Source organism: Dermacentor andersoni, chromosome 4, assembly GCF_023375885.2.
Source record: "Dermacentor andersoni chromosome 4, qqDerAnde1_hic_scaffold, whole genome shotgun sequence".
Lineage (NCBI taxonomy): Eukaryota > Metazoa > Arthropoda > Arachnida > Ixodida > Ixodidae > Dermacentor > Dermacentor andersoni.
Genome location: NC_092817.1, coordinates 20,499,079 through 20,512,172, shown reverse-complemented (window position 1 = coordinate 20,512,172; position 13,094 = coordinate 20,499,079). Strand labels below are relative to the sequence as shown.

Sequence of the window (13,094 nt, the reverse complement as noted above, 5' to 3'; positions counted from 1 at the left end):
CCACTAGCTGTGGCTCGTTCGAGTGTGCAAGTTACACATGCGCAACATCCTTAGCCGATTGATTTACAGGAACGTGCCGTAGCCGGTGGCATGACTTCAGCTCCTGTTGTCCGAAACACACGACGTGCTTCCTTCATGAATACGGTACACATCCACCATTTGATGTGCTAGGACATCACCTAAGCAAGGAGCCCGTAATATACAGCCCCCACAACTGCAGTTTCGATTGCACTCTTTGTCGTACCGCGAATGAGACAAGCCGTACGAGTTGCTAAAAAACATATAAGCAAACGGTCAATAACTGCAGCTGCAACTGTCAGGGTATGGTGGCTAATTGGCCGTCCAGATTGGCAGCATGCAGAGCAGTCGAAGGCCGCATCGCATATATGCTTCCGTTTCGTCTTCTCACTGGAAAACAAAAGGAGATCAAAGCATCAAGAAAGACTAAGTAGGTGTATCTCTGCGATGAGTTCATTGCACCGGGCACTGATTAGATTATGAAGAATAGAGCATTGTCTGCGTTTAAGAAACATCAATTTTTATTTTTATTTTTTCGAAGGACTTCCTCGTATTGTGACTTTCCTGACGGCGCTTCGTCTTGAACAGCCAGAATGTCCTGTTCCCTTGGACGTCGCTCTTATCGTCACTGCCGTCGATTGTGTTCCACCAGACGCATAGTGAAGGCTTGCCGGCGCCACTGAGCGGTGCTAGGACTTTATTAAGCATATTTAATAAAAAAGGAGAGGGTAATGACCTCCAGGCATTTTTTCGCAAGTGTGGCGATTTTCTTGACGTTCTCAGATAGGCGAAGCGACAAGATGTGCCTATACTGTCCTGATAATTTCTTCTTATACACTCTTTCTTTCTTCCTTTCTTGTTTAATTGTAGTGATAGGGAGGTAACGCGAGGAATTGGAGGAGGGAAACAAATTTTGTTGATTCAACGGCTATATAGTAACTTTGTCCAACCGCTTAGTTATGCGGAGCAACCAAGGCCGTCACAGCAATATACAAAAGACAATATATTCCAGCTAGGTATAGTGTTTTAGTGTTACTTTTCGATCGTTGAATAATGCGGGCTTGTTTCACTCGTGTCAATGTGTGTTTTACATATTTCTCAATGTAACAAATGTTGGGCAAGGATATTCGCATAGCGAAATTGGCAGCGCTGACGAATCCGTCTTGCATGGCAGTTCCGCTAGCGAAGAATGCAAGCATGGTTTGTCGGTTCACTGGGCTGCCTGTTTGCATTTTTCTTTCTTTTTCTTCTTCGTTTCCTGTATTTTTTTATGTGCCGTTGCTTTCGCTATTTAAGGTGAGAGAAAGGTTCACCAATATATAATCGAAGGAAGGAAGCTGAAACCCCACTGCGAGGAAGCATTTCCCTTTACTATAGGACTCCCAGCACCACTTATACCAAATTGGTGCCGTGATCTGCCCATGACTTTCGTGCGAGGAGAAAACGTTGGAGTCGTAGAGGGGATAAAACATGGCGGCCTCCAGAACCGCCTCCGCACAGAGGCCACGCACAACTCTCGTGCCTCTATCAGTCAAGTCACGACCGCCTCGCTCATGGCCTCGCTCCAGCCGGCGAATGCAGCCAGCCAGCCACGCCGACGGAAGTTTGCCTAGCGTGGGAGAGAGAACGGGAGCGGCGAGCGGGAGAGAGGAGGATCGGCAAGAAGCGGAGAGAGAATCTAAACAGGTGTTGGGTTCCCGCGTGCAGCGCGGCAACAGGCCCGGATAGATTCGCCGCGAATATTGAGTGCGTCCTTTGGGAAGTTCAACGGTTGAAACGTATCAGTGGTGTTGACGAGAAAAAGCCTTCATCGACAGCCAACGTTGCGACCTGCGACTAGCAGCAACAGCCACTTGCAGCCGCTGAGCCGCCCTCGCGTTTGTTACGCCGAGTGCCGAAGCCGCCTGGGCGGCGTCGCATGGCCAAGTGTGCTGCGCTCGGAGCGGCGGCGGCAACGGCGTCCAGCCAACGCAGCTGCGCCGGACTCCCCCGCCGTCGCCGTGGTCGCTGCCTGGTGAATATGCCCTGAAACTGCGACAAACAGCGTCCCGTGAGTATATCCGTACCGCGAAGATCAGCAGGGAGTCGAAGGCTTCCGAGCAGCGCACACAAGCGCGACCGGCCCCAGCAGGAACCGGCGCGCGCGTAACGGCGTGCTCGAGGTCGACTTCGTGCTGCCGCGCTGAGTCACGAGTATAGGATTTGCCAGCTCACGGCATTGCTATTATTCTGATCAGAACAGTCTTTCTTGTCTCATTTGGGAGATTCAAATAACTTTCGGATTCCTTTTAAGATTCCTGCTTTATTTTTCCAAGCAAGGCTGTGTTGTGGGATGCGCTGTCGTAGCGGAGCGGAAGAGAAAAGGCGGAGGCGTGCGCAACGTTGCCCGCACCTGCTCCAAGCGTGCCGCCATCACGTTGTGGCGGTTGTCCGACTACAGCCCCCAAGAAGATGCTGACTGATCGCCTAGCGCACCATGCGGCATTTCACTCTTAAGCGCCTCAAAGCGTGGTGCTTCGGGCTTTTAATTCCCGTGGCTGCTCAACAGGAGGGTGTAAAAGGTCGCATAAATAACACGACCGTGATCTTTCGGTGCAACGGTGTAGCGAAAGTAATGGAGTGCGTTGCCCTTTGACAAATAAACATTTACCGCACTTATCGTCGTCGCCGTTGAGAGTCGTAATTTGTCATTTTTCAACTTTAGAACAAACTGGTGGTCGTTCCAGCGTAAACGAATTCTCGTTCACAATTCCATGTTGGTTCTATATATACAGCGTATGCAAGACTGGCCGCCACCCCATCTTTTTTTTTTTTTTTTTTCTGCGATATGCCAGAGTGTAACCAGCGTGAGAGGGGATGTTGGAGAGGGCAGCCGCTCGCCGGGGCGCTCATTAGCATGCAGCGCAGATGCTCGTACTCGGCAACGCCGCGCTTGCGCGATCGCAAATATAAATCGTCGCATAGGAACCGGCACTGTGTGTGCGCACGTGTGCGTGTGTTTGGGCGAAGTAAAACAGCAGTGAAAAGCGAGGCAGTTTTGCAGGATCCGCACGAGCCCCTCCCCTTCCCTCACTGCAAGCAGCCATGCTGGAGCAGTTGTACACACAAGAGACGCGGTGCGTGTTCCTTTTTTATTTTTTTGCTTTCCTATCGTCGAAGTGGGGCGCGGGTTGCACGCAGCGATTGGCGAGGCAGCTGCGACTTCCTGGTGCGGCGCGTGCGTGAAGGATGAGGAACTGAAAGAGATGAAGAAAGAAAGAAGCAACCTGACTTCCCCACGACCGTGACCGGACGGAGGCCGGTGGCCGCGGAAGGGCCATTGTCGATGATGGGCTGCCAGGGTTCCGCGTTTGGGACATCCGTGAACCTCTAGAGGAGCTGCTGTGTGGGGGGCCGTCGTTCCGTTGACCGTTCGCGTCGAGCACCGTTACCGCGTCCCGGCTGCGGGTAAAAGCAGAGACAAGCGCAAAAGCAGGTTGCGCATCGCGTCTTCCGAACGTGTGGGACACGGGCCGTCGCGCAAGGTGGTTCAGTGGTCGTATTCTGTAAGGATCTTCTTTCCTGCGATCGGGTATCCGCTCTAAGACGTGCGACCGTCTGTAGCAGGTAGACCGCGAGGTAAGACGTCGGGGACGGCGGCGGCCGGGCCTCGCGATGGCTCACATCCCGATTCCGAGGGTTCAAATCCCGGATACATTGCATGTCACCCGTCCGGCCAACTGATCCGGACTGTAGCGGGAGCGCGGATTCACGCGATCCAGCGAAGAAGGGCAAAATAAATGAAAAAAAATTATTGTTTGATAAGCTAGGCCTTCCATCTTCCGATAACTCCATATTTCGAAATCCACATTAACGGCGCAAAGGAAGTTATTTCGCGTTTGTGAACTGTCTAATATAGTATCAACTTTATTGCGCAACTCAAGAAAGAAAATTAAAATTAAATTATGGGGTTTTACGTGCCAAAACCACTTTCTGATTATGAGGCACGCCGTAGTGGAGGGCTCCGGAAGTTTCGACCACATGTGGTTCTTTAACGTGCACCTAAATCTAAGTACACGGGTGTTTTCGCATTTCGCCCCCATCGAAATGCGGCCGCCGTGGCCGGGTTTCGATCCCGCGACCTCGTGCTCAACAGCCCAACACCATAGCCACTGAGCAACCATGGCGGGTAAACTCAAGAAAATGTGCATAAGCCGCGAATGCCTAAATAATTGTAGGTGTGCCTCAACCCTGACTTCACGTGCATTGAATGTCTTACTAGAGCACGATATCTTTAGTAACGCTTTCTGTATCGACCGCACTTCGGGGGGCATTCCTGCCGTGCACTCGGAGATGCAGAAGGCATCTCGCGTGATATGTTGGTCGAGCACGCTCTCCCGGCCGGTAAAGCACACCATCGAGGCCCGTCGCCGAGTGCGTAACACTTTGACTGCAAAGGTTCTGACGGCATTAATTAGCCAGCCTTCGATTACACTGTATCACAGAAGGAATGGGCGAACATTGATAGCTCGCCGTAGAAAGGCTACTGACGGAGGCACGTGCTTATGTTTATGCATTTCGATTTGATTTTGGGCGAGTATATTCATTAACTTATTTTGTGTGAATAAATCTTAGTTGCGAGTCAGCACTTGTCTCGTAGCTTTCGTTGTGTCGTCCGTTTGCGTTGTTGCGTTATGCAGTTTCGCCAACTCGTCCGAATTTCAGTCTTATTGGCGTGATACATTTTGCATCGGCCATATTTTGGAACCATGCCGGCCATGCGCCCTAAATACGGAAGACTTCGGAAACCTTTAGGCTGCCGTTCGTGCTTCCATCGCGTTCCCGGTGCAGCGCTCTTGTGCCCGTCGTCGAGCCCAGTGAGCATTCGGAGATTAAACGCAACTTTGCCTTCTGCTAACTCGCACACTGGCACATCACTAAGATTTGCTTGCTTTCTGTATTTCGCTTATTCTTCCACCGAATGTCTTCAAACTGGATTTGGTGTTTGAGACAAAGAAAGCAAGACTCATTGAGAATGTTGTTTGCGCGCACTGATTTCACATCGAAGCTGTTGAGGGGAGTTACGCGGCGGTGACGGCCGGCGTGCGACAGTGTGGTCGATACCAAATGTAAATACAAAGCAACGTGTGCCACAGCCGGGAATTTTCTTTGACACGTAATGATCAATGGTTATGAAATAAAAGCTACCCCGCGTATATCTCATTCGAATAGAAAACAAATTTATATGCGCGTCCTTTTTTTTGTGGTTATTATTTTAACAATAATCCGTAATTTTTGTTTCTTACGTCGCGTTATATAACAGCTTCACGTTGGAGGACAGCGTGAAGTTTTTACAGCTGCGGTGGATGCACAGTATTTCAAACGATGCTGTAACCGAGCAAACATACGCCTAGTATTTCGGAAACGTTTGAGAACTCGCTTATGCAGCTTTACTGTCTTATATGCATCATTTGTTAGATTGGCATAAATCTGCAAAGAATCTTTCTTTAGCCCTACAGTTAAAGGATTAATGCCGACGTGAGTGCTTGTGTCACGTTGTAGGCTTAACGCGCACGCACGCCCTCGCATTTTTTGAAAGTTCCGTTAGTCTAACGTGTTTCGTTGCCATTCCCTTTTGTTGCAGAGAGCAGCGCTTCGGTCCCGCTGCCTACACGCGCGAGTGCCTTGTTCCGGCGTCTCTACTATTTTCGCAAAGCCTGTTCTCCCGCCTGACCCCTTTCTCAAACGCTATCCTTCAACAAGTCACTTCACTCGCACCGTAAACGAGAAGGTCCACTTCTTTGTGGCAGCCGTATATCTAGAGAGAGACGGTCTTTCAGCTATTCTTACCCCTTCTTTCTTTTTTCACAGCAGTCGTTTCCTTTTTTTCTTTTTTTTTTTCAATTTCTTCGAATTATTTAAGAGGGGAGGGGGAGAGTTCGTCATGCGTTTATGTGTACGTGAGTGCGTGACAGGCGTTCCTACGTGGTCACGTGTGTAGCCCACACGTATACGCTTGTTTGAGCTTTGAGAAGAGAAAGCGTGCCTGCCTCCGACGGCAAAAGTCTGCTCCCCAAACTTTGTTCATCGACCTACGTCTGCGATATGGAAAAAGAAAAAAGAGGGGGAAAAAAGAAAAGAAGCCGTCTCAAGGCCATTATCTGGCGGTTTCGTAACATTCTAAAATGAAGGCGTGGAGCGCTATTTATCTTGCAAGCAGCCACCACTGATAGAGGGTCTATTTAATGTCACTTACCGTTGTTTCCACATAAATTGTGAAACAAGGTTTAACCAGCTCATCAGAGGCTGGAGATAGATAAGCTTACTAAGTTTTAAAGCAAATACAGCTTGAGGACGATGGGACATCGAGACTTGGGCAAGCAGCTTCCATAATATCTCATTTCCAAGACAAACCATAATTCAGGCTAACTTGCGTACCTTTGCGCTCTTTCTCCGCTTAGTGAACAGAGTATACCATTATCTGTCCATTTCCAAAACTTTTACAATTCACAGCCGTCAAAGTGAGCTGCGCTTATCTCCTTTGTTCTCGAATGCGATTTACTCAGCCGCCGCTAGTGTGCTTCTTGCAACGTCGTTTGAATCATAATACTTAACATCACATTTTGTCTGAGAAAGAGAGTCGCATTGGTAAAATGGTCTCTGAAGTCCATTTATCAACTATTCTTTCTGGTAGGAAATGGAGTTGTTGTCACAAACCCACAACCACAAAAGCCCTTATTTTCCATTAGTGTATTCGTACATTTCACTGCTTATAATGTAGCCGAGTTCAAGAAACCACGATATGCTGACTGTAATGCACCGACATGGGACTTCGTCAACCAACTGAAGCGAAATTATATTACACATTGTGCTGAAGACATTTTACCGCCTGTCGGAAACATAATTATTCGCCGAAGCAGCTGTCTTCATGTAGCGCTCCCGTCTGCTTCAGCAAGAAAACCATAAACTTGTTTTCTCGTCTGGTTAGTACGAGCAGATTATCTAATAAAACACGCAGAAATATTATCTACCAAGTCGAGCACACACTAAAGCTCGGTGCATTGGGGCACGTTAAAGGTCCCCTGGCGGTCAAAATTAATCCGGAGTCCCCCACTACGGTGTGCCTCATAATCGAGTCGCGGTTTTGGCAAGTAAAACCCCGGAATTCAATTTCAATTCACACCCTAAAGTTTCTGCATGCTTATTTGTAATGCGAATGTTTCAGCGATGGCTTGCAAGTATTCCTTGATGCAATAAATTATATACACTTTTTTTACAGACGGAGGTTACATGTTCCACAAAAGCCGGGATAACCTGGCTCTTGAAAGCGGAGTGATGAGCTGGCTCGCGCAGACGGCTATGAACGTTTCATGCCACTATGCAATGAATGACTTTGTGCTGCGCTTGGATGAACGCGGGTGTGGTGCGCACACGTCACCGCTGTTCTTGTTCTTTGTCGTTTTGTGTCCGCCCACTCGTTCATTGTTTTCCTTTTCGGGCGGCCTACGACAGCTCAGCGCTCTTCCTCTTTCGGCATCACCGTCCCGGCACAGGCATTTACTGCATTTCACGGCTCGTAATTGGAACAATGGCCCTACAGTCCTTGAAGTACGCAAAATAGAGCGCCCTATACAAGAGCTGCTAGTGAGTTTATCTTTTAGCTGTGCAACAGCGAAGTAATGCCCATGCGCAATGCACAGCTATAAACGGCCTCGAACTGAAGACACTTAGATACGCAGTTTAGCAGTTAATGCAGTGATTCGCATTCGTAGATGGGAAGGATTAGAGGAGCTTAAGTTATAGTTAATTCGTTTATGCATTCATCCATTCTTACTATCCGCCGTTCATGGTGCTCTTGCAGCAATGGCAAAGCAGCAGCAAAGTGTAAATTTGCATGTGGCTGTTGCTTACATGTGCAGACCCAATTGGATTCTACCCGCATCAATCTAGTAACAAGAGAACCTAATAATACTGCACTAATCGCGCAAATGAAATAACTTATGAATATTATCGCAATTTTTGTTGACAAAGTTTTATCTCGTGAGTTCGTGACTGAAGAACGATAACAGGAAACCGCTTTGCTCGGAGTCCAGTGAAACTATTTTGAAGGGGTTTATTGACCTTAAAAGATAAACTTAAGCCCTGCTTATACGATCTTGACCGGGTAAGGTGGGCCTTAAGCGCAAGAATCAGGAAAGGACGACGAATCCTGGCATCGCGATAATGAAAAAAAAAAAGCGGAAAAGAATGTATTCACTTCGTTGGTACATGGTTGTGACTCTTATCCGAGTCCCGAGCGGTTCTGATCTACCACGTGCGCCAGGAAGGCCTTAAATAACCCCTCTTTTCCTCGTTGAGGGAATCCACTGGCCAGTCACAAATGCCGAATCGTTCACCACCTCTGTCGTCCCTCACTGGTCTGCACTGTGCTGCTCGTGGTGCTCATGTATTTTATGCGCTTCTCGTTGTGCTTCAACATGGCGCACCTGTCTCCAACGTGTCACAATAGGAGGCAACCATCTGTCGTAGATGCTTTCCCCCGGGAGTTCTCGACGAATACCCCTTCATTGATCATTGGCCACTTCGTAACGGTGAGGAGGACGACGTTGCTGCCTTGAAGCGAAGTGAATGATGAGGCATGAACATCAACCGTGACAACTGCGTGTTGCTGGTGGGGCATCCCCCCCCCCTTCCCCCTATCGCCAGGTGTGGTAGTCGAGGGCTTCTTGGAAAACTTTAGGTTGATCATAACAGCCCGTCCACCGCCACAGGAGGTTTCGAAGGGTTTGCAGTATCCAAGCACCTCGAAGAGACCAGTACACCCCGTGCCTTTGCTTCGTTTCGCCGATCGTTCCAAAGCCTGCCAGGTGACACCTTCTGGAAATAAACCACGCCCAGCCCAAACAGAGAGCACCCAACTAACCGCGAGAACTGTCAAGGTCTCACGTTCTTCACATGCAATCCTATCAGAACCGTACCTGCAACCCTCGTTCGAGATTCCTGAAAACTTAACAAAGAAGAAAACCAGACTTCAGTGCGTATTTCACCAGCCTAATGCCTAACATTCTTGCGTTTCTTTTTCCCGAGAAAGCCGCGGTTATCGAGAGGCTGAGAACGCATTGAAAATGATCAAACTGATAAAATTCATGTAGTGAATTACTCGTTCGGTCAATGCTAACTTCCAGTACCAGCATATTTAATGCAAAACGTGCTGGGCTCTGCTGACCGCTCCAACTCTGAATTAAACTGATTCATTAAGTGGCATTTAAAAGTAAAAACAAAACAGAAAGCACTATCTACGCGCAAAAACAACAAAAAGAAGGCTTGCTTCTCCAAACGCGTTTCAGCTAATCAAGTTTCTGCAATGGTGACCGATAAACACACCTATTCTGCTCTGTAAGCATTGAATTACCCAAAATTGTTTGTTTCAACAAACCTCCAATGTCAATGCTCATCTGCAAAAATTAGCGCGACCACGAGCCACGATAGTCGCAAAACCTGTTTCCTACTTTTATTCGCGTAACTGGCTCGTACATCAAATAATGCAATGAAACTATTGAGCAAACACGCGTTTTCTCGGATTCGCGCCGTGCAGCGAATTCATATGCTAGCACTGCAGCACGTTCCGAGTCCTTTTCGCCAGACCAATCTTCAACCCACAGGTGCAGCTCTTCACTCAAGGACCCATAGAACTGCTACATGCAAGATTAACTCAACAAGTTTGTTGTGACAACCGAACGCATCTTACCCTTTTAGCTACTCAATTAAATTAGCTTTCAGCTTCTACGTGAAATCTTGAAAGGTCTCCCCCGGCGTTCTAGACGTCTCCCGAAAACAACGACGGAAAGCCTCCGCTGAGAGCCGATATTCCCTTAGCAACGCAGCTTTTACTCTCTGATAGCTGTCTGCGTCGTCTCTCGTTAGCCTTGCAATTATTTCGGTTGCTTCGCCACGAAGAACGGTCAGAATCTGTTGTGGCCAACTTTCCAGTGCCAACACATTTTTCTCGCAGGTTCGTTCAACAGCAACGATAAACAATCCCATGTAATCGTTTACTTTGTACGACGGCATGAGATCTCTTATTTTTCCTCCTGCTTAACCTGAATGTGTTTCATTTATTGAGATGGTATTTGCCGATTGCATGGCCAGATCCCGCTGCACGTCTAGTTCTTTTAGCTTTAGTTCGTGAGCTCTCTGTTCCTCTTGTTCCTTTCTTTCCGCAGCTTCCCTTTGATCAGCTCTCTGCCATTCTTCTACAGCGTTTTGCTCAGCTTTTTGTCTTTCCTCTGCAGATCTTTGCCTTTCTTCTACCGTGTTTTGTTCAGTTTTCTGCCTTTCCTCTGCAGCACTTTGCATTTCGTATGCAGCGTTTTGTTCAGCTTTCTCAGCTAGTTTCTCTATTTATTCCCATGCTCCTGAAATTTCATCCTCAAGAGCCCAGCACTTCTCAATCGCCTCAATAAGCTGCGGCTTTCTCTGACTTTACCAGACCTCAATTCCAAGCTCTTCACAAATTATTAACAACTCTGTCTTTCTCCATTTGCTTAAATCTATGGTCAATCCTGAACGAGGACTTTCTTACCCTGCTGTGACGAGAGGAAGCTTTCAACAGGAGTCTGGACGTACAGAAACTAATTTGCAGTTTAAGAAAACACACGAGCTAAAGCTTGGCAAATTCTCAAAGAAAGTCAAGCGCTCACCATTCTGCAAAAGCCAGGACGAATGGGGGAGTATCCCCATTGCTGCCAATCAGTTGATACCATATCGACCGGGTGAGGTGGGTCTTGACCGCAAGAATCAGAAAACGACGACTAAGCCGGGCATCGCGATAATGAAAAAAAAAAGAAGAAAAGAATGTATTCACTTCGTTGGTACATGGTTGTGACTCTTATCCGAGTCTCGAGCGGTACTGATCTATCACGTGGGCCAGGACGGCCTTAAATAACCAATAACCCCTCTTTCCCTCTTTGAGGGAATGCACTGGCCAATCACAAATGCCGAATCGTTCACCACCTTTGTCGTCCCTCACTGGTCTCCAGCTCGTGGTGCTGTCCTCAATGCGCTGATTGTTGTGCTTCAACGTGGCGCAGCTATTACCAACGTGTCATTATAGGAGGCAGCCACCTGTCGTCGATGCTGTCCCCGGGGAGTTCTCGACGAGGACTCTTTCATTTATAATTGGCCGCTTCGTGACGGTCAGGAGGGCGACGTTGCTGCCTTGAAGCGAAGTGAATGATGAGACGTGAACACCAACCGTGACAGTCGAGGGTTTCTTGGAAAACTTAGGTTGATCATAACACTGCCGATAGCTGAGAGCAGATTTTTGTTTATTTATGCTTATGAAGTTTGTTTTGATTAAGAAAAGTTGAATAAGGAAGCATTTTCTTAAACCTAGGTGTGAAATTTACGACTTTATAATTCCGCAGTGAAAATAGATTCCGCATTGCTGTTATCCACACCCATTTGGTGCTCCAAAGTCGGCGAATATGATACATTACGCACCTCTAAAACATAGACCAATCGCCTGTGTATAATATTTCCACGAAATTCGCGTACACACTACAAGGACTTCGTGTAAGCTAAAAGCTAATAGATCATGTTTTCCTGTTTGAGACACTCTAAACTTGCACAATCGCGATATCTGTTTTTGGTGCGTAGTTACTAAAGTGTAAATATGTTGGGTGCGTGCGTGTGTGCGTGTGGTGAGGATGAACGTCACGCTCACATCCCAGCGAGATCGCTACGCGGAAATAAGAAAACCGAATGAAGAATACCTAAATAATTGTATGGTGCCTTATGGTATGCGTGCGACAAGGCGTTCTAGTCCTGGATCATGCAGGCATTCCCGCCTCTCCCCACACGAGCGGCGACTATAAGCGGCGCCCTTCGCAGGAGCAGCAGCCATGGTGCTGTACAGCCGCGCCACGAGCGACGCCCCCGCGGTTCCGGCCAGCAGCTGGCCCACGGTGCTGGCCAGCGGCTGGCTCTTCTTTTTCGCCTCGGCGCTGTTCCGCTCGTACGGCGTGCTCTACCTGCACCTGGTGCGCACCGCGCAGCTGAGCCGGGCTGCCGCCTCGCTGCCCATCGCCTTCGTCGCAGCCGCAGCGGGAGTGTCCGGTGAGTGGTAAACGCTCTTTCAGGTGACCGAACCTCATAGCAGCCTTTGTTGTTGTTGTTGTTGTTGTTGCCTATCACGTGTGAGGTCCCTACAAACGATGGGGGATTGGCCAAGAAGCAGCCTTTCCAACCTCCTCCTGCTCTTTCTTCTTCTTCTTCTTCTTCTCCTTCTTCTTCTTCTTCTTCTACTACTACTACTACTACTACTACTACTACTACTACTACTACTACTACTACTACTACTACTACTACTACTACTACTACTGCTGCTGCTGCTGCTGCTGCTGCTGCTGCTGCTGCTGCTGCTGCTACTACTACTGCTACTACTGCTGCTGCTGCTGCTGCTTTTTCTTCCACTTATCTTCCTTTTCTTCTTTTTCTTGTTTGAGCTTTCTTGAGACGCAAAGGTCAAACCATGGGTCAGGTACATGACCGTCTCTTGGTCCTGTTTTAAATCGTGCCACCGGGTTTTGCAGACGTCTTTAGTCCAAACAACCTACGTGTGTGTTTCGCAAACGCAGTCCAACACACTACAGTGCCGCATGCAAAAAGGCAACACTTTATAGGGCCGCGTACACGGTAAATGGTTGAAGCATATCTGGAAGGCCACTGTAAATGGCAGCTTATACTCTACAATGCTTATTCTGCCAGCGATAACCTCCAGCACTGAAAGATAGAGACTAAGAAACTTGCCGAGAAGCCCACAATCGCCGAATGAGGGTCGGTAAGGAAAGTAATCGGCATAACGTGAAGAGGCAGAATGAAAGCACGGTTTGAAGATCAAACGTGGTTTAGGCGCTTTTCGACAGCGGAGTTTGGCAGGCAATGTAGCGCGGGTGGCTGCCGACCACTTGTCTGGTGACGTAGCACAATGGGCGTCATAAGAGAAGCTAAACACTGTCAATGGCTGTAAAGGATTAAATGTAGCTAGCGATAAGGCTATAGGAAATTTGCATGACTGTTGGGGGCGCTCAATTAAC

At 48.2% G+C, this 13,094-nt stretch overlaps 1 protein-coding gene across 1 annotated transcript in view; it reads left to right on the top strand.

Annotated features, from left to right (window-relative positions):
* Positions 1–1,672: 1,672 nt before the first annotated feature.
* LOC126535842 (uncharacterized) overlaps positions 1,673–13,094 on the top strand; it is a 54,052-nt gene continuing 42,630 nt past the window's right edge. The window contains exons 1-2 of the mRNA XM_055073467.2: positions 1,673–2,068; positions 11,890–12,114. Of these exons, the coding sequence (XP_054929442.1) occupies positions 11,901–12,114 (214 nt within the window). The 5' untranslated portion in view covers positions 1,673–2,068; positions 11,890–11,900. The remainder of the gene's footprint in view (positions 2,069–11,889; positions 12,115–13,094) is intronic.